The following is a 26,277-nucleotide window of genomic DNA, read 5'->3' on the forward strand; positions in this document are numbered from 1 at the left end:
AAAGCTGGAAACGTGCTCCGTTGGTAGAATATTTGACTGACATGCACGAAGCCCTGGTGAACTGGGTGTGATGTCTTACACCAGTACTGGAAAGATGGAGTCAGAAGGAGAAGGAGTTCAAAGCCAGCCTAATCATCCTAAGTCATCCCAGTCAGGGAGCTTGGGGCCAGCCTGGGCTACAAGAGACCCTGTGTATAAAGACTCTAGGCAGAGAAAGGAGTTGTGTGTCTCTCATAAGAAACACACTTCTGAACCCTTCCAGACAGACCTTTCTGCTCAAAAGCAAGAACCCAAGAAAGTTACTCACCAGAGGCAGGTGGCTGTTCACTGGGGGAGCTCCCAGACCCTGAGGCTCCCCTCTCTGAGCTTGGAAGCTTTGCATCAGCCCTGTCCTGGGGCCGCACGCCCACCTCTGCCATGCTGGCTGCTGCTTCACTGGGAATGCCCATGCTGTAGGCACACTGGGGCAATGGTCCACATTTCAGGGACCCTGGAAGGGGTTCATGGTCCTCCCCAGGAGTGTTCCCACTGCCTGAGTAGCCATCTGTTGAGTTGGATCTGGCCACCCAGGGTAGGCAGTTGTCACCCTCTATTTCTTTTGTCAGGTGCTTTTCAGGATTCACGGGCATATAGTCAGTTCTGCTCGGAGGCTCAGTGAAGTCTTCTGAATCTACCATGCTTTCTGTCCCCGTGAAACACTGGCTTAAACTGTCGTTCTCCCCCACTTCCAGGGGCTCCTGGAACGGGGGTGTGGATTTGCTTCCGGACTGGATTAGGAACAGTGAACCATTCGGAGGCTGTGAGGGCCGGTCCGTGTATTCATCCTCTGTGGGAATCTTCCTTGAGAGGTCCCCCTGCGTCTCAACCTCGCTGACCAACGTGAACGTCCTAGTTTCTCTGCCTTCTACCCAGGGCCCGCCTGCCGCACACACACGCCCACAGACTCCAGCACAGTCTTCTGGAACCATCTTCTCTTCCCGAGTCATTAGTAAGATACCTTCACACACTTCTTGCTGACTGGAGGTTGCCGAGTGGGAACCAACACAACGGTCCCCTGGGGACTCCTGGGGATGTGAATTCAGAAGTCAAAGGTCTTAATATCCAGAATTAGTGCAACATGTTTACCTAACAACTGCTGAAAATATGAACTGTTTCTACCCTGGCAAGTGCAGGTGCCCCATCCTCTATGGCTGTTTTTATACTGTATACAATTACAGAAAGGGGCCATAAGCAGAAAAGACTGAATCTTTACTGCAAGGAATAGCTTCCCAAGTGAAGAGCCATCTCAAGCAATGTCCACGACTTCAATCTGTAACCGATCAATGGTGCTACCATGTAAGCAAACACTGGGCTTCAGGCAGTTGCTCTGTGACTTAGTTCTGCGTATTCTATAACTCAGCAAATGAGCAAGCTTACTGAGCATGGAAGGAGTCAGGTGTGGTGCTGGGAAGGAGGAGTCAAAGATGCAAATGGATGGAGTAGTATTGGAGCCGAGTTATAGAAATCAGTCTAATGTCTACAGTCGATACATTCTGTACGTAAGAAAACAGATGCCAAGGACAAACTAGACTAATTGGCATTTTAATATCAAATGTGAAGTGGAAAATAATTGTTACTATTATTTAATAATTATTAATTGTCATACACCTATATTAATTAGACATTAATTGAATTAATTAGATATCAATTAGATATTAATTAATTATATATACACCAGTCTGAGTGCTGAGAACTGAGCTCAGGTTCTCTGGAAGAGCAGTCCAGACTGTTTGGTTGATTGGTTTGGTCTGGTTTTTCATTTTGACAAATTTACTGTTAGACTGCATATTCTTAATGTGTATGCAGATATTTAAGAAGAGGGGGCTACCCTGTGTCCATTCTCTCTGTGGTGATCCCAGGCTCACTTGGGTCACGTACAGAAAAAGCGAAGAAGGAATTGGCGTGACAAAGTGTAAACTACTGGTGAACGCATACGCCGTGGCAGGACTTTCACTGCAATAGTCTTAATAGTTTTGATAATTTTTTTTAAAAAATCGTGTCAGAGTAGAAGATTTATTAAATAACTACAGAGTAAAGAAAAATCATAAATGGCTCCTCCTAAGAGCCTGTGTTAGGTGGTCAAGGTCAGTTCTAAAAACATGCACAGAGAGACCACAGAATTGGAACAAAGACTGCTGTATGGCTCAGGGGTGGCATGCGCTCTGAGCATGCGCTCTGAGCACGAGCAATGAGCATTCAGTGTTCGGCCTGGGGCTCTGTGGAGGGGTGAGAGTGGGGCACACGGAAGTCATTAGACACTGATGTTCTCAGCAGGGATCTGAGCTGGAGGTTTAACTGCCTGGTAAGCAGTGCGCTCCACGGTTGGCTGGTTACAGCTCTAGAGCCTGTGGCCGTACTTAAAGGAGGTTTTAAACACCTTTACCTTGTTTCCACTTAGACTGCTGCAAGCATCATTTACCCAGTTCCACAAGTTAGCTGGAAAAGAAAAGAAAAAATGAGAGCTTCATAATAATTTTCTACCCATTTTTAATATAACTTTTTTATACACCTAACTTGGACAGCATGATATTATAGGATAAATCTGGGGGCAAAGTGGTTGCCAAAATAAAATGGATTAAGTTAACCATCATGTCAAAGGGAGATTTTTAGGTGGCAAGAAGGACTAAAATCGACTAAATTAGCAAAAGTTCTCATCAAGAACAATATTCTTCGCTGAGCGTGATTATCTTACACACCTGCTACTACAGACTCTGACCTACATGTCTTCATTTCCTTCCTCCCACCCCTGCTCACCACTGTGTCATTCTCTGCCTCTGTGCACCTGACCTCCTCTCACTCTATAAACATACCTACTGCACACAGGATGGTATCAGCATCCCTGAGTTTTTGGTTATAACGTGTCCAGGGCTGGGTGAGGACCTGAGGCTCAGAGTAGAAAGTGTGTCTGGCATGCACAAAGCTATCTCAGCCTCAGCATGGGGGAGGCAGGGGTACCACAGGAACTAGTGCATGACTCAGTGATACAATTCTTGCTTAACAAAGCAAAGACCTGGGTTCAAACTCCAGTACAGTGTTGCGAATCAACCAATCAACTAAAAAGTCAACTGATTTTGAATACTCTGAAGGTGTCTTGTTAACAAAAACAGAACTTGCTGATCTCTACAGAGAAAAGGGCTGTCAATGTTAGGTTTTTATTTGTCAACTTGACACAAACCTAGACTCTGAGGAAAGGGGACCAGAGTGGAAGAATTGTCCCTATCAGATTGGCCTGTGGACCGTCTATGGAACATTTCCTTAATTGCTGACTGATGTAGGAGGGAGGACCCAGCCTACTGTGAGCAATGCTAGCCCTGGGCAGGAGGTCTTGGGCTGTATAAGGAAGGTAGGCAAGGTGCTGGAGAGATGGCTCCATGGTTAAGAGCACTAGCTGCTCTTCCAGACAACCTGGGATTGATTCCCAGCACCTACATCCAGGCTCACAAGCATTTGTAACATTTGATACCTTCTGGCTTCTGAGGGTGTCAGGCACATGTGTGATGCACACAGACTTACATTCGGACTGAATATCCATTCACATAAAATACACTTTAAAATGTTTTAAAGAGGAAGACAGCCTAGTGAACCATGGGGAACAAGCCAGTAACAGCAGTCCTCTATGGCCTCTGCTTCCGTGTCTAGGTTTCTTGCCTTGAGTTCCTACCCTGACTTCTGAACTATAAAGTATAAGATGGAAAGACAAACACAAATAAACAAATACCTCTCCATTCTAGGTTATTTTTGGTCGTAGTGTTTATCTTAGCAACAAAACCAAACTAGGATACTCACTAGTGATATACCAGATAACAATGATACATACAGCTGGGTCTGCCATGATGCTGGTAGACTACACACATTCCCGTTTTCCTCACAATTTTACTGTGTGTGTAAGAAGCAAAACAACCAATGCAGGAGGACAAAGAAGGTGCTTCAGGAACAATGTTATTTGAATATAAATTTTTATCCCATCTCTTAGGAAAATCACTGTCTTCACTACTAACACTGAAGTCAGGAGCTGTGAATTCTTATGCTTTTGTTTTCGCTGTTATGTAATCTATGTAGTGTGCATGCATGTATGTATGTTTGCACATATGTGTGCTGTGTACGCATATGCATGTTTGCATGTGTGCCTATTCATTTGTGTGTATGTATGTGTGTGTATTTGACACTGGGTATCTTTGTAGTTCATTCTCCACTGTATACTTAGAGGCAGGCCATTGCACTTAAACCCAAGGTTCACCAGTACAGATAATCTAGCTAGGTATGCCCTTCCAGTGCCCTTCCAGACTCCCCAGCCTCATGTGCTAGGATTGCAGGGAAGCACCACTTCCCAGAACAGCCTGGGAATGATTCCTGTTCGCTCATATTGAACAAAGTGTAGACCTGACCTTCCCTTCAGGCTTCATCCACTAGTTGGTTCATTGTTTGACCCTTCAGATTATAAACACTTGACTTCCATGGACTTCAACCTTCTTCCCTTTTCTCTTCCCTGTCTGCTCCTACTCACCCTGACACTTGCTCGCATATACTCTCTCTCTCTCTCTCTCTCTCTCTCTCTCTCTCTGTCTGTCTCTCTCTCTCTCCCTCCCTCTTCCTCTTTCTCTCTCTCTCTGCCTCTCTTTCTCCCTCTCTCTCTCCCTCTCCCTCATCTCCCCATCTCCTTTTTCTCCCCACCCCTATCATCCGGTGCTGAGGATTGAACCCAGGGTCTTCCTTATGCTAGGCAAGCTCTTTGCCACTTAGCTATAGCCCCAACCCTTGGGCTTTTGGTTTTAAAGACAGTATCTCAATACCAAGAATGTAAGTGTCTGGCTCAGCAATGTATGCTTTACTTGTTGAACCAGAGTTTGCATCTCCAAACCTACTTAAAGCTGAAAAGAGGGAACCAACTTCACAAAATCGTCCTTTGACTTACAGATGTCTGTCATGCACATGTACCCACACACACATCATAAACAAACAATAAGTAAAAAATAAATAAATTATTATGGCAACTGAAAAAAAAACTTGGCAAAGCTTTATTAAAAACCACATGTCTTTTAGCAATCCCATATAAAAGTCAAACAAGATGCGATGTTTGAAAACATGATCAAACCTTTTGTAGATATTCCTCCAAAAATGGAGTAACATTGGTTTCTTTATTTTACATAAGCCTCTAGATTCTAAAAATATAAAGTCATCTATCATCATAATTTTAGATTCACATTTCAAAATAGTATTCCAATCAAAACTTCCCCTATCCAGCCATTTATCTGAGTGTGTGCCTGTGTTTTAAGTGGGTACATTTCCAAGGGGAGGCATTACAGAATTAACTACAGCCCTTGTGTTTGGAATGCATCACAGAAACACAAAGGGGGCTCCCAGCAGTGACACAGGAGCAATTCCAGAAAGGTTGAATATTGTCTACATATATAGAAACAATGTTCCCCTTCAGTTTGGGTCATGATTGTTGCTACTAGAAAACAAAAAAATCAGATACAAAGGTGCAAATATACTTTATTTGCTGAACCTGAATTTGACCCCTAAAACTCATTTAAAGGTAGAAGGAAAAAAACTAATTCCACAAAATTGTCCTCTGACCTCTACATATGCATTGTGGCATATGTATCCTCCCACATATATCATGAATACACACAGAAGCAAAATTATATTCACTCATTTCATGTGCACTGGCGTTTTGCCTGCATATATGTCTGTATGAAAGAGTCAGGTCTCTTGAAACTGGAATTATGACAGTTGTCAGATATGAGGTGGGTGCTGGGAATTGAACTAGGGTCCTCTGGAAGAGCGGTCAATGCTCTTCGCCACTGAGCTACTCCAGCCCTATAAATAAAAAGACAGTCGGGCATAATCTGCTCATTTCCTAAGATGATCCCCTGGGAAAGCACCGTACTCTTCACTCCACTTTTCAGACACCGCTGTGGACACAATACCTGTGAGCGCTTTCCCCCCCTTCCTGTAGTAAACGCCGAAGATGATGGCAGCCACTACCACCACAGAGATGAAGAGGAACAGAATGATGAGACTGGGCAAGTACACCTGGGCCTCTGTGTTGAAAGAAAACGGTATTAAAGATTATTTGTTTTACCAAATTAGAAGATAATGTCCTGTAAATCCAACCCAAGCATCAAGGCTTCGGGTATGCAGGCAAACAACAGTGGAGTTCCCACCCTAACGCAGAGTTCCCAGATGTTAGAGGAAAATGCCACAGGTTAGCCCACCCTGCTCAGGTGAGGTGAGCCTAGGCCCACGGTCCTATCTGTGCCTTAGAATAAATTCAACATCATCCACCATGCTGTCATGGTCCTCTGGGTTTGTCACACAACACCTGATTTCCTTGTTCACAGCCTTGTTATTACTGTTCTGTGGCCTAGTTCTTTTGCTATATTAGAAAAGTCTTTCCCCAGTCTGCTCTCCTCTCAGATGCAGCCCATCCCCTACATTGACCCACTCACCTAAAGCTACTAGACAGAAGCTTCAGTTAACCAGAAACTTAAAAAAAATAGATTGACTTTTTCTACAAATTCTCACAAATAATTATAGTCAGAGTCTAAATAGTCATTCTCTTTGGCTTGATCCAAATCTCCACATAGACACCCTCACTATGACTCTCTCCCTTTATTATGTCTGGGCATTAGCATTGATATTTATGTTTATAGTTTACCTCTAGCTCAGTGTAAAATATATATATATATATATATATATATTATATAAACATATATAGTAAGTTTATATATAAGAAAAGTATAGCTTACCCCTAACTGTGTAGATATAAATAGATATAAATATAATCAACTAACCCAGCATCCCACACCCTCTTCTAGCCTCCTTGAGCAATGCACATAGGTAGTGCAAACTCACAGGCAGTCGACATATCTATACACATAAAATTTAAAAAGAACAAATCTTTCAGCAATAAAGTAAGATACTGACAGAAAATGAAAATAATGCCAAGATGATAGCAGACAGAATAAGCAGAAAAGCACAAATAAGTCCCTGCAGATACAGCGAGTCACTCTAGAGAGACCACCATAGATACAGTGTGTCATTCTAGAGAGACCACCGCAGATACAGTGTGTCTTTCTAGAGAGACCACTGCAGATACAGTGTGTCACTCTAGACACCACCGCAGATACAGCCTGTCACTCTAAAGAGACCAGCACTCTGCTCTCATACCTTTGGGAGGTCTTCTCAGGGTCAGGGAAGAGCTGCAGACCACATCTGATTTCGTTGTCCCTTGGTGTGCTTCTATTTTCCCATGGAGAGTGCAGCTGTGAGGAGAGAGCAGGCAGTGGCTGTGGTCTCACACCTCTAACTTAGAACCAAACAAAGGCAATGTCAGCAGTCCCAGCTTCTTCAGGAAAGGAAGCCCTCAGACGTGGGCGGAGCGTTGGAGAGTACTCTAAGAACTACTGGGAACATAGTGGGCAAGCCTGGGGGATTTCAACAAGGAGAATTCCAAAAGCTGAGAGCTTTGATGAGTACACTTTGGAAGATAAAAAATACAGTCCTCTCGACATCGACATGAAGCTTGAATAAAATGCATCAGGAATCAGCATTTAACAAGAGCCTCCCAAGCCTAGTGTGGGGCCGTACACCTGAATCCTGACACAGTGTAACGAGCCAGTCTGAAGGCAGTGAATGATGGGGAGAGGAGAAGAGGCAACGGCAGCAGCTTGTGAGATGGGTACTGTGAGCTTTTAAACCATAAAGAAAAGATGTGCAGATGAAGACTCCTTACACTTATCACTAGTATTAAACAACGGATGCAAGGAAGAGCCTGAAAATCTATTCCACGTCACTTGTGGGAGGTGTCATACTATACATGCATACTCACTATACATCAGTTCCTAACCCCAAATCTGATAGTCAGACTGTGAGACTCTTGCGACTCTAACATTAAATCGCAATTAGGAAATCTGACACCAGGAAACTTTACTTCACTTGGAAAAGTAATTTAGACTGTGGGTATGAACCATGAGAGACAAAGCCACTGGGCTGAGACCTGACATTCCCCCACCCCACAAGAGTTCTCAGTACACATCAAAACAGATGCCAGAACCTGAAAATAGTCTGAAGTAGTTCCCAAGCATGTAAGTAAGGGATGCTGAGCCTGTATCCCACGCACCACTACAAAATGTAACCCTGCAGAAAACCCAGAACTGCTTACACAGCTGTCGATAGGAGCTTGGTTAGTCAATGCTGGTGCAGTTCCTCAGGGAGATACATGGCAGGTCTAAGAAGTCAGAGACCACAACTCAGCGTAGCAAAAAGAATCAGGTAAGCTAGTAATATGTGCAAGACCCCAGGTTCAGCCCCAACAGCAACAACGACAATCAATCAACCAACCAATCAATCAATCAATAAGCCTGAAGTTAAAATATTAATGAATATGAGTATCAAGATGAACATTCATGAGATAAAATTAAAGGCCCAGATGAGCCTCTGTTATTCTGCATGTAAAGGGCTTGAGGACTATGCAAGAGAACCCAAGGTATTTTCAGTGTACACGCACTTGTACAGACCAAACTAGGTGAGTGTTGATGGGGTGGGGGTGGGGGTGAGTGTCAATGCATAGTTTATCTCAAGCTGGGGACATAACTCAGCCAGAGAGGCTGTGCTCAGCATACCTGGAGCCCTCACCCTCCACCCACACTGGCCCACCCAGAACCCCCACACAAATAAACAATAAATAATTTTCAACTAAATACTGTTAGGAAAGGAGAGAGAGTCACGTATTTCTGAATGTAAGAAGTGGCACAAAGCTCCGACACAGACTGGGTCCAACGGTGCATGGAGAGAAGCTAATACTGAACCTAGTCTATAAGAAGCTGACAAGGAGCCAAGAGGCTGCTGAGGCTGCTGGTGTTAGCATTCCTTCTAGGCTCCGCCCAACAGTTACCTGGCAACCCCACCCCTTTCTGCTCCCACCCTTGCTCCCTCCCCCTGGTGTTCCTGGCTGCCTCTCCTCACCTCTTCTTCCCCCTCCCCCTCCCTCTCTTTTCCCCTACTTCTTCCTCAACTCCCCTTCCCATGCCCTCAAATAAACTCCATCCTATACTAGACCCTGTCATATGGCTGGTACCCAAGGGGGAAGGGATGACTCAGGATGGACCCCCCCCACCTCACCATACCGCGCTCTACTAAACATATCCTGGTTCCTTTTTATAAAACACAACTGGTCCTTGGGCTTCTGCACAGTCACTTACTTGGTCCAGGGTTTGCATTTGTCTGTAGATGAAAAGACATCTGAGAAGAAGCCCAGGAGGCAGGGTGTGCACACCGTGTCCACGTTGAGCTTCACTGTCAAACAAACAAACAAACAAAAACAGATAAAAAGCAAGGGACACTTAGAGATCAGCCAGAATGGTGTCTTGTCCCTGGACTACCCCATGTTTCCCGTGTCTGCCTGGACTACTGTATCTCCTGCCTTCAGCTCCTCCAGGCTTGGGTGGCCGAAGTGTTTACAGAACTTTGTTCAGAAACTGGCTTCTTTCATGGCAGGCCACTGAGACTAATGTCCAGTTAAGGCCAGCTCTGCCTCCAACATTTCCTCTTCAGTCTTGGGTGGCTGGAATTTGCTGCCTGGCTGTCTCCAGCCTTCATGGCTGCATCAGCTTTCAGCAGCAGGGAAATATGGTGCCATCACTATCTATACAGGAAAACCTGATCTTCCAAAGCTAAGGTATCTAGTTACTCTAAAGTCAAGAGGCAGGGAGTGGTTTTTGAAACATTTCTGGTCCCAAGCATGTTGGATATGAGCTCTATGACACTACTCACTACAAAAGTCATTATTTCAAACCCCAGAACAATTGAAACGTTTGTATCCACTGTTAACTTCTTAAATAAACGGAGATACACTGCCACCGTGACATGATCAGTTTCACGTCACCAGGCTAAGGAGTATAGGTTACCACCGACACCTTTTCCCCCTAAAAACAAACAGACGAAACAAAACCAACCTTAGAATCGGTAACAAGTTTTTCTACTAAGGGCCCACATAACTACCTATGGCCTCTGCTGTAACTGCTCACCCCACAGAAGTAGTTGCAGACAATGGGTGAGGAAAGAGGAAAGGCTGCATCCCCTGCAAACACAGATGCAAGGGATGAGAAAGTGTGCATCTTGCCTTTATCTGCGGTACTCAGAGCAGATGCTGGAGAGCTTGATCCGCTCTCACGTTTCTCCTAAGCTAAATTAGCAGCCTAAGAGATACCCCAAGCTTTTCTGTGCGTCCTGTCTTCATTGTATCGGGCACATGATACCTTGGTAAGCACAAACAAACAATACTGACTACAATGTGAAAGCAACATCAAGCCATTGGCTGGTGCCAAACCCACAAATGGCTTTTGAAATTAGTAGCATTTCTATGACTTATTTTTCACAAATGCAAACGTGAAGTAAGAAATCAAAGTTCTTGGTACATGCCTGATAGGAGGTACATGTTTGATTTCTGTAATCTGGCTCAGTAAACAACATACATTGCCGTGCTGATATGGTAATGTGACCGGCTTCCAAACAATCGTAGCAATGCCAGGAACATTTACCAACGAGCATCAATGGAGACAGCATTTTAAAAGATGAACACAAGGACTAGAGTTTGGTTCCCAGCACCATGTCAACGGACGCGCACCACTGCCTGTAATATCCAGGGAACCAAGAACTCTGCTTTCCTTGGGCACTAGCATTCACATGGCATACACAGTTTTACAACCAAGATTCTCACACTAACAAGAAAAGCCGCACTCCTATCTGCTCCAAACCCTGCTGTGGACCCAAGTCTAGCCTGCTCTAAACTGAGCCAGGAGTTGAAACACCGGAGACCATAAAACTGTACTCAAAGCAGCCTGGTCCTGTTTATCTTTCCCCACTGGCCCAGAGCAGAAGTGTGGTCAGAGAATGGTATAGGGAAAAGAAATAAAATGAACATAGGATTTCAATGAGCATTTCTACAATGGCCAGGAAGCACATTTGAAAAGATGTTTAGCACCATTAGTCACCAGTGAACTATAAACCAATACCTCAATGAGAAACAGTTTCACACCACTCAGGTGGCTAAAAACAAGACAGAGAATAACAAGTGTTGACAAGGATGTGGAGCAATGGGGGCACATACTGGCGGTCAGAATGCAGAATTGTGTAGCTGCTTTGGAGGCACATTGGCAGTTGCTCGAAAAGCTAAACACAGAACCACTGTATGACTAAGGGGCTTCATGACAGCCATGAGAATAGAAACAAACGTGAAAATACCCAAAGCAGCAAGCTCATGAGTGTCCAAGAGTGGAGCTATTTGTTGATGACCTATTAAACATTAAAGCTGATGCTCGTGGCCAGCAGTTTCTCCTAGCATCCCTCAGTCTCTGTTATACTCTCTGTTCAGTGGCTGGCATACCCTAGCCTCCCACCCCCCACTGAGTCCTCCAATCCAGGGTCTGGGTTGATCTTTCTCCAGCTGCTCTTCCTTCTATAATCCAGCCACTTTGGTTACATTGTTCCTTTTAGCCCTTTTTATCCTGACCTCTTCAGGGTCTCCTGGCTCTCAACTGTCCCCTCCCCTCTCCGTTCTCCCTTCATGGTGCAGATGTGTCTGCCTCCAGCTATGCTCTCCCAGACATCTACAATAAACCTCCCCCTCGAGGAGCAGTAATGCCCTTTTTCTTCTTCTTCTTCTTCTTTTTTTACATCCAAGAACATTTTCCAGAAATCATAATGTCCACACCTAGTTCACAAAGGTGGGAAGTCTGTGGCAAGGCCAAGGACTTTGTCTATTCTAAAAGCAGAATTTGGAGGGAGATAATATGGTCAGGAGGTCTGTCTTTATTAATTAAAAGCTCAAGTTGACTTTTCTAAGAGAGAGAGAGAGATGGGGGTGCACATGTGCTGATGAGTCAGGGCTGACGCAGAGGTCTGCTGTGCTAACTAGATACATTCTTCCATGTGGATTCAGATTATTAATATTTTAATTTCCCCAGCCCTAGTCCAAGCACGCTGGCTTTAAAACTCATTTCTCTAAGTAAAAGACTGGCAAACATAAGTAGCCACTTGTGACACTCTGAAAACCTGCTTTGTAACACTTCCTAGAAGCTGGGAGAGCAACTGACTCTCAGAAGCACCTTTGTAAGTCTGAAAGGATTTCTGCTTCTTTGCTTTCAACAAAGCTGAAGGACACAATGGGGATCTCAGCGGACAGAGCATTAAAAATAGACCCAACTTCACATCACTAGTGAGCGAGGATGTAGCGCTCAGAAGGTGCTGGAGGAACTGTGAGCCTCAGCAGCTACATAGACAACTCAGAAAGTGGGAGTGTGAATGTACTCTGTGCTGATGCCTGGCGAGACACTCAGCCCCGCTACAGAAGCGGGACAAGCCTGCTCTCAACAGGGCAAGCCTCGTCTCGAAGTTCAAAAGGTGCGAGCTTAAAAGTAATGAGGGTAGTTGCAGCTTTGATCTAGGAGGAAAAAAAAAAAACATATTTTTCCCTGTGAACCTAGCTCAATCCAATAATAATAATAATAATAATAGTAATAATAATAATAATAAATAATACCATTTCAAATTAGTGCTTACACTTTAAGTGAAGGGATATGAAGAGGTGGTTAGGAAAGACTTCCAAACAGAGAAAGGAGGCAAGTCCAGGGGGAAGGTGGGTGAATGCAAACAGAAAATGAAGCTTGTGAGCACCAGTTAGGTTAAGCCACAGTGAGGAGAGACCAGCTGTTACCCTCCAGTGACTGTGTGCATGGCGAAGGTTGGAAGGTCCTCCCTGCTCTGTCTTCGGGAGCTTCCACCTTTTGTTCTGTTTTAGGCAGTCTTTCACTGGCCTGGAACCTTTGCCTAGGCTAGCTGACCAGCCTGCTTCAGACATCCATGCATCCTGTCTACCCCTTTTGCTGGAGGTGGGATTAGCTTTTACTGTGGGTTTTTGGTTCTCACGCTTGGGAAGCACTTTACAGCAGAAATATCTCCCAGCCCTCCATTGCGTGCTTTCAAAGCGTTACTGTGGCTATACGTCCCCAACAGCTTAAGTCTTTGGGAATTCTTTAAATTTGAAATGAATATCTATAGACATCACTGTCCAGAGGTGCGCACCCTCTTCTAAGTGGCTGTGTGCTTTGCAATGTTTTAGCAGATTCCTGCGCTACACTGTTTATCACTAAGAGGGGACCCACAGGTTTCACATATTGGGGCCTGTAGCCACAAAAGGGACGAAGGGGTGAGGGACTCTGGGACGAGTGCCCATGTACTGTTCCAAGCTGGACTAAACTGATGGTTCAGCTGTTCTTGACACGGCCACGACAAATCCTGGGAAGCCCGGGGTTAAGAGTAGGGCTCCACCGGAGAGCTCATACCAGCAACCGTGCAGCCAGACAGGGATGCTGGGTGTCACACACACGCGCACGCGCGCGCGCGCGCGCGCGCGCGCGCACACACACACACACACACACACACACACGCACACACACACACAAGTAACCGAGCAGCCGTACAGGGATGTTGAACTCCGAAGCCGGGTGCACACTCCGTGTTCCGGCGGCAGCATTCACAGTCTGCGTTCCAGTGGTAGCCGGCGGTGCAGGCACAGCGGCGCGGGGCCGTGTGGTTGCCAGGATCCACGGCCACCAGGGCCTTGCCTGCAGGAGACAAGAGATGATCAGCGTCCAGTGAGGGGCAGGAGACACAGAGGCACTATCCACCTGGTGCACTGTCCCCCTCCCAGTTCCAAACAGCCCACTAGCCAGCTGCAACTGGCCTCCAACAAGATGACTCACTGGGTTTGAGGAACCCCGGAGTTCCTTCCCATACTTCCTTATTGGTAGGAAAACGTCCAACAGACCCTTTTCTTCCTGATAGTTGGGAGTTGTGAAGACCGTCTAAACAGCTTTGTGTGGTTAGGTTTACTTATTTGGGGGAATGCACAACAGTGCACAGCTGTTTGACCTTTGTTTTGTTTTTTGTTTTTGGCAAATTCAGATGTCACACAAACTGTTAAGCAAGGTTTAGCTAGACAACAGGGCTTTTCTGGAGATGTGAACTCATCCTGGGGCCCGGAGACTGTGGGGTGCTCAGCCAAGTGGACAAAGCAGAAGCAGGCAGCAAGCCACACTTGGGCAGCAGTCTGTCCCATGGCCCAGAGTTATACACTGTCTTCCCATCAGAATGGAAAGTGCCTGCCTTCGGACGCTAACCTTCTGGCTTCTCTTAGTTTTCCAGAATACGGGCGCATGGAAAGGCAACTATATAGTAAGCCGAGTGTCCAACACACACAATCCACTCTTGTCACTCAGATTCACGTGAGTTTCAGTGTTCAGTACAATTTCTATTAACACAGTGCATTTGCAGTCATTCCTGGATATGGGGTGAACCATGAAAAGCTTGGGGTCCCTCTACACTCTTTTCTTCCCAGACTCTGCCTTTCGCCTTCCAGTGTAGGACTGGGGACTGAAACTACCTCATGCAAGCCAGTCAAGCATTTGGCTTGGTCCCTAGCCTCAATGGGTACGCTTTGCTGCTGTCCATCCAATGCCACTTTTCTTGGGTTTGCTTTCATTAGACGATGTCCTAGTTTAAATAGACCCGTGTGCAGTGTCTTGTGTTCTACATACAAGAAGGTAGTGAGATGTCCTGCCCAGAAAACATTCGTGCGTTACAAAGTTTGTATAGGTTTGAGTTTCTGTGATGACTCAATAAATATATCTAGTAAACAGTCACACACACAGGACAAGGGGTATGTGCCTGTGATGTCCCTCTGACCGGGGTCTTGTTAGAATCCAGGCTTGAGTTCTCTTAGGAGCAGTCAGTGGTTCAGCTCAGTAATTCAACAGTTGTGCTGACTTGGTAGAATACAGCTACTGTGAATAAGGAAACTTGACTGTACAGGTGTGCACACACATGAAGTCATAGCATAGGTGACTGTAGAAATGGCTTAGTGGTTAAGAGCCCATTCTGCTCTTGCAGAATCTACACTCCATTCCCTGTTGAGGTGTGGTCTTTTGCTTGTATTGTAATTCTAAAGACTGGCCCTCAAGGCCTGGTTGGCCTCAAGGATGAGAGAATCTGCACAGTGACACAAATGACTATGTAACCTTGCCCCCCAAGTTATCCCTGATTGGTGAATAAAGATGCCTAGAGCCTATGGCTGAGCAGAATTGAGATAGGCGGAGCTTGAGAGTCTCAGGAGAGGAGTGGGGAAGAAAGAGGAGGGGAGGGAAGAGAGGGGAGAAGAGGAGAGAACAGGAGAGAAGAGAAGGAAAGAGAGGGGAGAGGAGGAAAGAAGAGAAGAGAAGGAAGACACCTTAAAGGCATGGCCATGAGGGCTGGCCATTTGAAGTTAAGAGCAGCCCAGATGGAACATGGCAAATTATAATTGGGGTTATTCATGGAGAAATACATTCTAATAGATTAGAGAGTAGATATCTATCTAGCTCCAGTACTGATTAAGGAGTATAATAATAATAAAAGCTATGTGCATTTTATCCAGGAACTGAATTATCAAAGGTGGGGTAAGAGCCCTCTTCCCCGTTGAGATTAAATAATTTATACAACAAGTACCCATGTCCTGCAGCTTGTTTCTGCCTGTAATTCCAGCTCCAGGGGGACTGACACATTTTTCTGGCCTCCTTGGGCACCTGCATGTGTGTGTAAATGCCATCCCCTATACACGCATACATAACTAAAATGACTCTTTAAAAAGCAAAGTCTCGTCTGGACTATCTACATGGCCCTTGTACATTTACTTCCAAGGAGAAAAGAGACATGGAAAATCAAAACCCAAACCTGCTTTTTCCTTCACTGTCTCAAGTTACAGCCAACTGAAATGGACATTCCTATTTTTGTGCTTTTTAGACCCCAGCATGAGCCCCATTTGCTACTGTACCCAAGGACTCAAACCATGAAAAAACATGTGTGTTGCACATGTAAACATACAGGAGCACAGAAACACATCACTTCTCTGCAAAGTTTCTGCAGGATCCTGTGTGAGCGTAAAGGAATGAGGGTGGCAACGTTTTAAGAACAGTCTAACATGTTCGGTGTTTGGCTTCAACGCTGGCAGTAGACAGGATGAATCCTTATTTCCATCAGACAGAAGTGAGTCAAGATCATCGGAGGACACGAGAAGGGCTGATCAGATGCTGGTGCCCAGTGGAATTTCTGCAGCACTTTCTCCAGCCTAGAGTCTGCCAGTTGCCCCGGACACATTAGAAGGGTGATCTTCAGGACCACTGACTTCTCGGTTGTCAGAGCTCATGACAGCTCAGGACAGGAAAATTGTGGGAGCTCATCAAGATGTCTGTAGTAGTGTTAGGCCTGGTCTCACCTCAGGGTGGTCTGATCATGTGACCATCAATAAAAGTGGTATCTGCAGAAGTTGAAGCACCTCAGACACAGTGTATTTATGAGTTCATCATGTGGCTGCAAATGCTTGGAAGTTGAGTGATCCAGCTAGGATTCTGAAAATTACAAGGACTTGGTGTGCCTTTCTGTGTGTGCTGTGCCTCACGGAGACAAAGAACTGACAGAGAGTTTCTATGCCGCATCTGGCTAATCAACAGAGAACTGGGGATAAAGTTCCAACCCATGCTCATCAGTAGCTGATATTATAGAAATAAAATTCCCAATGTTATTCAGAAGAGCTATGCTATGGATAAAGGGGTTTTGCCAGAGCCTAGCCAAAATAAACCAGAATTCTATCAGCCTTCTAGATTTGATGTGAAATATACAAGAAATACCAGAGGAAACGTATGATAGATAACACCAGGAGATGCAATCCTGAAATCCACACTGGGAAGATTAAACGCCACAGACACACTGAACGCTGTGGGGACATTTTGTCAATGGTAAGATGTGGTCACAATTACAGTACAATGTAAACATATTATGGAAATTTTAACCTGAGGCACTCGGGGACATAAAATATGAACAGAACCTCTTCAGACACTATTCAATGGAAAAGCACTGGGAGTATTTAACAGGCTTCTGTGGAACATATTTAAGGAACAAAAGACGGAGAGCACATCTCTACATCCCCCCCCCCCCCAGCAGCTCATCAGTGTAACTCGCCCACCTGCATCACAGACTTTATGCAGCAAGCATTTGTCTTCCTCATTCCAGGTATCCAAGTACTCATCTGGGCCACAGGGCAGACACACACTGTCAGAGGTAGGAGTGCATTTAGAAGACAGGTACTTTCCTTAAATTGAGAAGACAATGCACCAATCAGAAGCAAAACAATGACAAGGAAGCCCGTCAAAACTACACGTGATGCTAGGTGTGTTCGAGAACCTGGATTAAGTACCCAGCCACAAATAAAGAAATGAACACCAACCTACCGGTCCGACTCCCAGGACTGTTGGTCCAGGAAGCCCTCTAACACAGGCTAACACAGAGATGAGAGCACTTTAGGCAGTGAGCATGGCACCCAGGGCTCTGATGGCTGAAATATTCAGTCCCAGGTTACTTCCGCATGGGTCTGCATTACTACAGCGGTCTCTTAGTTTGTCTAAATAGACAACTGAACATCCATCCTTTGCAGCCCCAAACTGCTGACTGAGAAGAACTCTGCAATTAATCTGTGCCCCGAAGAACTTTAGCGGTCCCTTGAACCAGACCAAGAGAAGAGGACGACCCTAGGGAACTGGTCCTTTCCTCTCCTCTTCAAACTCCCTACTCTGTCTCCAAGAACAAGAGAAAGCGAGGCCCTCACAGGTTGGACTCCACAGAGCACTCGGGAAGGTGGCATCCAGTCCCTTCGTGTTTTTTGGCTGGTATGGGAGAGGTCTGTCAAGGGTTAAGCGATTCTAGTCTGTTTATTCCAGATTAAGGCTTCTGTTCACATGATTTCAACTGTCAATTGCAGTTCATGGTTTACTAAGGTGTGACTTTAGGAAACCTCGCCTGCTCAGGACAAACTGAGGATTAGTTTCTGAAACTGGCTTTGGTTCCTAAATGATGATATCAACTGAGGGAACACAGTCTGTATTCCGAGTGGTAAGTGTCACTACCTACCACGATCATGAAAGGTCTCTGGGTGTCTTCATCTCTAAGGACAAGAAAGGAAAGCTAAAATGTGCAGGGTACCTGGTTCGCATCTGCTGCAACACCGTCCAAGGTGCTCATAATGCCTCTCCTGGGTGCACGGAGGAGTGACCTGGAGCGTCACCTGAAAAGAAAAGTGTCATCAGGAAGACTTCATACACAAGTTATTTCTGGACAGGGCTGGAGAGACAGCTCAGTGGCTGGCAACATATACTAAAAAGTTAGAAACAGTTCCCAAAGTCTGTCCTCTGAGGACCACAGTTCTGTGAGTCAGTGGGACACGTGAAGTCATATAGGAATGTAATGAGCCAATTTGTCGGTCCAAGTTCCACCTGGCCACTGGGGTGTGTGAACAACTCTCTGGCAGAAATAACAGGAAGTGCTCAGCTACAAACCAAGGATAGGAGCCCCAGCCCCCTGAGAAATGGGATTCTCTAACTCTCCGACACCCAGGCACCACAGAGAATCTTAAAGAGTCATAATGGTGGGGGCCCACTGGTGATAAGCCTGGGGCCTGGAAAGAGGGGGAACCCCTGCTTAGCTCAGGGGTCAGTGTCTGGGTCCTAGGCAGAGGGGCCTTCTGCAGGATACAGGCAGTGGCTCTGTATGACAAAGCTCCTCTCCTTCCTCCCCACTGGTTCTTGAGAAGAGAGACAGCCCTTACTTGTCAAAACTGTTTATTGGTAGTGGACAATAGATGCATATGTCTTACTTAGGGTGGACCAGAGATTAAATACCTTTTGCAGGAAGGAGAAGGAAAGTTTATTGGATAAACCCTCAGACTGGCCCATCTAGATACATCATTTGCACGGAGAACTTTGTGTTCTGTCCTACGTGACAAGTAGTCACAATCCTCATGTGGCGTGTCATGGTCACGTGTCCAGGACTAAAACTGGATTGGGAGTAGAAATGCCTATCGTCCTCAGACATGAGAACTTACTGGGGTTTCTGAATCTGCTCAGCTTTCACAACTGTTTTCTGGTGACACCGTACCCTTACCCCACACCAATTCTATGATTAAACCAGAGGATTCACTATTATAAGCTCCCTGTGACAGTTAGAGGCTGTTAAGCACTGCTCACCTTCCAGAATAGAAAAAAATGTTGAAGGTATGGAGAGCAAAGACTTGTAGGTATTTTGAGGGCTAAGCCCAACTTCCTGTTGCCTGATAGAATCCAACCAAGTGGCTTGCACTTGGAACTGCTTCCTTTCTAGGCTTTCCGATTTGTAATTGACATGCTCTCCCTGTGCTTATGACTTGATCTGGTCCCTACCCCCCCCCCCCCCACAGAGAGTGTCACTGTTTGGGGAGTTTGTAGAACCTTGAGGAGTCAGGGGCCTTGTTGGCAGAAGTCAGTCGCCAGAGCGGGCCTCTGAAGGGTCTCCATTTCTCTTCCTTTGCTCTGCTGTACCTGTCTGCCTCCATGAACCGCCCTCCCTGCTATGATGGGGTGAGCCCTCTAAAAGCATGAGCCAAGGAGTCTTCCTGCCTTTGGGTTGTTTCTTTCAGGCAGTGGGGTCACAGAAAAAAAAAAAGAGGATCATAACTGATGCATACTCCAAAACATGAGGAATCTAATATCTAATATAGACATCTAATATCTAATTTTAAAATTGACCATGCCCCACTATGGTCAGCATGAAGTCTTAGAGCTGTCTCCTTCACCTTCCTGCTATTCTAATATTAATATCTAATATCTAATTAAAAAATGACCATGCCCCCCTATGGTCAACATGAAGTCTTAGAGCTGTCTCCCTCGCCTTCCTACCTGCTCCGGATAACTAGTTACAGATTCACTGCTAAACGGCAAATTCAGACTTTGGCAGATGCTATGGGAACAGATGAGCCGACAGTAGCAGAGGAAGGCCTGAGAAGTTCTCAGAGACCTGGTGAGTGAGCATCAGACAGATGGGGCCATAGAAACTGGAGGGAGGCAGTAAAATGGGGCAGGGACAACTTTGTAAACTAGCTCAAGAGACACGGGAAGGTCTAAAAGTGGCCTGGAGGGATGGGGGCCATATTAGTAGAAATGAAGCTCGGGTTAGCAGAGGAAAAGTGGGAGACAAGCCTGACAAGGGGTATCCTGGGTGCAATTGTGGCAGTAACTGCGATGAAGGGAACCAACTACTGTCCGATTGGATTGGAGGCCTGCCAAATATGGGAGCCACTCAGGCTCGGTAAGTCGTGTAAATTTAGTCCAGAGCTGGTGACTAAAAAGACCCGTAGGCTCTAGGGGAGAACCTATCGTTCTTGTTTTGCTGAATGGACATATGTGGCCAAACTGCCTTCTAAATGTTCACATTTAGAGCCATACACTACGTAGCACTGCTCTGAGCTCTTATCAAAGAAGCTTCTTACCACATCAGGCAACAGCTACTGAGACATTCATTAGTGGTTACAGTACAGAGACCAAAGGACAGAGGACTTTGTCACCCTTTCCAAGGGGGGAGAGGGACTTGGAAGACCCAGAGAATGATGTCTTCTGGACACAACATGTGCCATCCCATCCATGAACTCACTGTAGCCGTGGTTACCAGCACAAGACCTGACCAGCACTGGACTGGGACTGACAAAGTTCATCTGTTCAAGGGGAATGGCTTGTAAGACCCCACCCTCCCTGAGAGTCCGTGGTGGCTAGGGAAGGGAGTTACTTTCTTTAGGGGTATTGCTTCTGATCAGCTACCCAAGTTCCAGTCTGTAACTTCCTGCCTGTGTTCAGGCAAGCAACTGTAACAAAACCTGGTGGGTCAGGAATACAAAACACATGAAAGTAGGCTGCGTGCTCATTAGGAGGGAGAAAGTGCTCGGGTGGTAGGGAGGGGGATGAAAGGGGGTTAATAAGGGGTAGAAATGACTGGAATCATTACATGTATGCACAAAACCATCAAAGAACATTTAAAAAGAGAGAGAAATGGAAGATAATAGAAACAGTTATGCTTGGTCAGTGTCAAAATCGAAGCGTTTATCTGCCCATTAGCCAGCTTGGAGGAAAACTGTAGAGGTGAGACTGGGAAGATCACAGCTACAAAAGACGTTTTCTAGAGAAAACATCAGCCCAAGGGCCAGCTGAGCGGAGTGTGAGGAAGAGTCTCTCTGACCTCATCCTGGTCAGACAAGTGGGAACAGGGAGCACACTGAGTGGGGACCACAGGGAAGGACTGGTGAGGGGAGGGCTGTGCGTGGGCTTGCTCCTTGGACTTGCTATCATTCTCCTAGATGGAAGGTTATATTAACTGGGTCTTCCCCATCAGTCACCTGGTGATGGGGCCTTAAGACATCACAGCAAGCCCAGGAGAGCTCAGCAAGAATGGCTGAGAAGAGGCCCCATTCCTCCCTTGGGACCTCTTAGTCTTTCTTCTTTTATTGTATTCCATTTTCTGGAGGGAGTTTTGGCTTTTTTCTTGGTCCCAATGGCCCTCATAAGAGAGACAAGCAGAGGTAAATAACAAAACTGGATGTGGCCGGGGCAGACTTCATCTGACAGGATTCGTCTGAGCCTAAGGATGTGAACACTCGTGCACACACTGACGAGATGTGTGGGCAGGCTGTACTTCAGACGACAAGTGTTATCAATCACTTCTGACCCACTAAGAAAGCAGCATTAGTGTCTGTCAGATAAGCACACTCTTTGCTTGGGTGACACTCACAGAAAGGTACTTTTTAGGGGAATTTGACAGAGCCAAAGCAAAGTAAGCAAACTGCTCAGAAGCATTGTGGTGGTCCCGCCTGTGTGGACTCCACAGCCAGTCTACCGAACATCGCTCAGTCGAATGGGTTTGATTTAACATCTGAGATGGAGCTCTGATGATCTCAGCATCTAGACCCAGCTCTAGCTCAGGATTTATCCCACTTCTCTCATACACACAAAAATCACTGCCTCCCAAAACCTCCACAGGATGCAATTGTAAAACGTGTCCCCACGAGTTATTCCTTCAAACACATTTCTCTCCCCCAAGCATTTGCCTTGCTATACCTCTATAGCCACATGCATTTTCTCCAAAAAAGGGCATTACATAATTCACACATCATAAATATAGGCCTTTGAACATTACCAGACATGATTTTAGTGTATCACCATAGGCATATAGGAACCCACAGCTGTTTAATGCTAATATATGCTTTTCCTATGTAGCCCTAGCTACACTAGAACTTGCTGTATCAACCAAGTTGGTCTTTAACTCACAGAATTCTGCCTTCCACTTCCTCCTGAGTATTAGGATTAAAAGGATGCACCACTTCACCAGGATAACCCTGACATAGTTTTATTTTATGTGTGTGCATGTGTGTGTCTGTGTGCAGGTGTGCAGGTGTCTTCTAGTTAAACATCTGGGCCTTCCATCTTGCCTCTGGCTGCACTGCCCATCAGCAGTGGGCAAAGCCCAACCCAGCCACTCAGGATTCCTCTCAGCAACCCTACACCTCCCTCCAGCTGTCCAGAACCAGGACAGGGCTCAAGCCGGCCTGGTAGTTAAGTGGCCACTGTGATTATAGGTTGTGATGCTACTGAAGTCATAGCTTGATAAAAGCATTTTCCTGATGCAGTGTGACTTGGGGAGGCCCCCAGAGAATGGTAGGCAAGTGTCTGCTGATGCTAACAGTCCTATAGACCTGTAGCTGGATCTTTCTGGTAAAGGTGCAGGACAGCCTTGGGATGTCTTCTTTCTGGATGACTGGGTTGAGAAGCCTACACTCTGTGTCTCTACATCTTCCTCTGTCCACTTTCTGCTCCCTGTTTCCTTCTAAAACCCCGAGTCAGAGCTTCAGGAGCACAGCTGTCGCCACAACTCAGGCCAAGCCCAGCTACATCCTTATAAGCAGCCATTTCTTGAGGAGGTATACAACCTTGTGTGTGAGAGGACTGAAGAGGCAGCAGCACATTTCAGTCCAAGTCTCCTCCCACTTACGCCCACTCCGGCCAACTGCTCCCTTTGTCTTCCCACAGATAGCCAGGGTTACCTTTGCTTGCTTGTTTGGGGACATCCTTCTGGAACCTAACAACTGTGACCTGTGACCCACTTGAGATACTGAGACACTCATAATTACTACCATAGGGTCATCTGTTTGCAGTGAGTTGTGATGGGGGTATTTAGGGGAATACAAACTTTCTAAGAACTTGTCATTCTTAGAAATCTAAAAAATAAAATAAAAAATTAAATAAAAAAAACAGGAAAAAAAAAACCACTAGGCAGTGTATTGGGAGGGCTGTACTATAATCAATAAGATAGAAAATTGTATTCAGTTTATATAACATTTACTAACCTTTAAATAAAAAAAGTACTTTTCCTGACTTCACAAGAAATATTAGAGTCTGACGATAGCAAATGTGCAGATGCGCGACCATGGCAAACTGTTGTATTGCATTAGGCTTTCCTGTCTCACTCCATGTGTCCTTTTCTTTGGTTTGTGTGCTTCTGTTTCACAGCAAGCAGGCTGGTATTTGGCTTAACAACTGACAGAATCTTCTAGTACAAATATGCCCACAGTTTGTGCAAGGGTTGGGAAGAGATAATTAAGTTTCTAGGGGTCACAATGTGGCTCAGTGTGAAAACATGGTTGCTGCCAAGCCTGAGTTTGATTACCATGTTGGGGAAAGAGAATCAACTCCTCCAAGTTGTCCTCTGTGTCTCTACACACACACACACACACACACACACACACACAGTGTCATAAGCATTTTATAAATCACTGAAGATTCATGGCCCTGTGCAATAAAGCCATAGCTGAAGAAACATGTTTCTGTCAGAAAGCCAAGAGGACCGTTGTATAGAATCTCGTAGGAGGGCTGTCTTAAATATCTATTTTTTTTTCAGGCTGTTGAGCAGTCCAACTGTAGGGAAAGTCATTACAGGTACCTAAATTGCTTTCTTCCCCCAGTGAAAATTCACAGTGGCATAGATCACTGCAGAAGGAGGCTTGACTCTCACTGTCAAGTCAGTGGGAAAGAACCTCGCCCAGGACAGATGGGGGGTTTTCCATAGACTGTGTTTTATAAAATGTCATCCATCTGTGACTGTATTTGAGAATTTGGTCATAATTTCAGAAAGGAGGGCATCAAATTTCTAAATGTTATGGTTGAACTAAACCATGTAGGTTTCTTTTGTTTCTGTTTTGTTTGTTTGTTTGTTTGGTTATTGTTTTTTTTATAAAGAGAAACTATTAAGTGAGAAAGTAACGCTTTGATGTATCATCCTTCTGACCTTGGAGGGAAAATCCTTCCTTAGGCTGGTGAGTTTCCATGCCCAGGACCAACACAAAGGTGGAAGGCCAGAATTATCCTCCACCCTCCATGCCTGAGCATGGATCCTCCGAGTGAGACATGCAAATGTGTAAATAAAAGTTTAAAAAGATCCTCTCTAGGCAGTATTGGGACTGATCCTACCCAGAAAGAACACAAACAGGTCACTAGTGAACACATGCGAGTTACTTAAGAGTCTCCTGTGTGGATGGCTCCAACCTGTGAAAGTCCTCTCCGACTCACCTATTCCTGCTCCGTCCCTCACAGAGCACCAAAGTCACCATTTATGATGTGAGCAACCCACACAAATATGCTTTCATTTCGCCTTTTTCTTTGGTTGTTTCTTTGTTTAGCCCTGACTGGTCTGAAACTTACTGTGTAGACTATGAGATCTCAAACCCAAGACAAAAGGCTAACTGAGGTGCCCATTAACATCAAGGCAGACCTGGGCACCTGGTTCTCCCAGCATCCCACAGTCTCTACCTGATATGATTGGCATATCACACCCCCACCCTAAACTTCTCCAGCCCAGGGGCTAGGCTATCTTACAGCACCTATATAATCCAGCCATTTTGGCTACCTGGCCCTTTTTGTTGATCCTTTACTCTCTTGGCCTCTTGGTTTGGCTCTATCTTTACCCTTCTTGCATAACCTAGCTCAGTCTGGCCGTACTCACTCTGGACTCTCCGGATAGCCTCTGGCTACCTATAACAAACCTTTCTTCCACCAAACTTGTATTTATGCCCTTGTATTTCTTTATGCCCTTTCCTTCTCTTTTTTTAATTCATAGACCAGGCTGTCTGGGCGCTCACCAGAACTCTGCCTGCCTCTGGGTCCCAAGTGAAGGGATTAAAGATAAGCCAGCCGCTCTCATTCCTCATTGCTTTTGGTTATCTTTTCCTCTGCCAGCTAAGGAGACAGCCATGGAGGACAAAGTGTCTCCCTCACAACGTTCTAATAAACCAGCACGCACACCCTCGGCCTGCAATGGCCAGGTGGCCTTCCAGGTTTGCCTTCTTAGTGCCTTCCTCTGGAAATTTCCACTGCCTTCCTCTGTTTCATTTAGTTGTTGGTTTTGTTTTTGTTTTTGTTTTTTTGGTTTGTTGTTGTTGTGTTTCCTTGACTGCTTGTATTCTTTGCAATGTTAGGGATGGAGCCCAACCTCTGGAAGGTCAGATGGGTGCTTATCCTGGCTGGCAAGCTGGGCTCCATTGAGAATCACATGTCTGTAAGTGTGTCCCACCATCTTGTTTTCTGGCTAAATGCTGCTAAAAGGGAATGGAGATGGTCCTGGGGTTTCTGTAGCCCAGAAGTCAGATAGGCTCTCCTTTTTTAGGGAAGAGAAAAATTAAATATGATGATTATCATATCTGACCAGATGTAATGTAGAGACCAAGACTGTGGCTGGAGAACCCACAGTAGAGCAGGAGTTTGGTGACAGTGACCTGCCTTGTCAGGGGGCTTCCAAGAACATGCTTGGTGGTCTTGCCATGGGCTTCCAATTTGGTCTGGACAGAACAATGCCCAGTGTTACATTTCTATAATTTAAGGATCAAAAAGCCAACAATAAAATATTCTGAACATGCACAATGCTGCTCATAATTCTGTCCACCCTGGTGCCCCGGGAGTCAGTGCAATAAACCAGGACAGCGACTCCATGAAAGCCGGTTGTGGCAGCCCAGAAACCACCCTTTCTAGTAGACGATGGGAACAGGATTGCTTAACAGCCATCACATTGGGCCTGATTGCCACAGATGAGTGCTTCCTCGCACACCTGAGCAGACTTGGTAGGTATAAATTACCTCCACCCACTCCTTCCCTCGAAGGAAGAGGTAGTGACATCAGAGGTAGGAAAGAAAAGTCCTAAAGGCTTGAGTGTGTCCCTGCCTGCACTTGCTTTATTTTAACACGGTTCTAGAAGACAGGCTGTAGAACAGAGGGTTTCAGGGACACAACCAGAGCAAAGACTCCC

General features: G+C 45.6%; 1 protein-coding gene across 1 annotated transcript in view; it reads right to left on the minus strand.

Moving 5' to 3' along the window:
- Positions 1-26,277, minus strand: part of TNFRSF11A (TNF receptor superfamily member 11a) — a 59,922-nt gene that overhangs the window by 17,590 nt on the left and 16,055 nt on the right. Inside the window, exons 2-9 of the mRNA XM_080926854.1 lie at positions 18,112-18,193; positions 17,099-17,224; positions 13,524-13,667; positions 9,246-9,339; positions 7,213-7,307; positions 5,970-6,083; positions 2,423-2,475; positions 308-1,064 (exon numbers count right to left, since the gene is read on the minus strand). Of these exons, the coding sequence (XP_080782980.1) occupies positions 308-1,064; positions 2,423-2,475; positions 5,970-6,083; positions 7,213-7,307; positions 9,246-9,339; positions 13,524-13,667; positions 17,099-17,224; positions 18,112-18,193 (1,465 nt within the window). The remainder of the gene's footprint in view (positions 1-307; positions 1,065-2,422; positions 2,476-5,969; positions 6,084-7,212; positions 7,308-9,245; positions 9,340-13,523; positions 13,668-17,098; positions 17,225-18,111; positions 18,194-26,277) is intronic.

This window comes from Micromys minutus (assembly GCF_963924665.1).
Source record: "Micromys minutus genome assembly, chromosome: 12".
Taxonomy (NCBI): domain Eukaryota; kingdom Metazoa; phylum Chordata; class Mammalia; order Rodentia; family Muridae; genus Micromys; species Micromys minutus.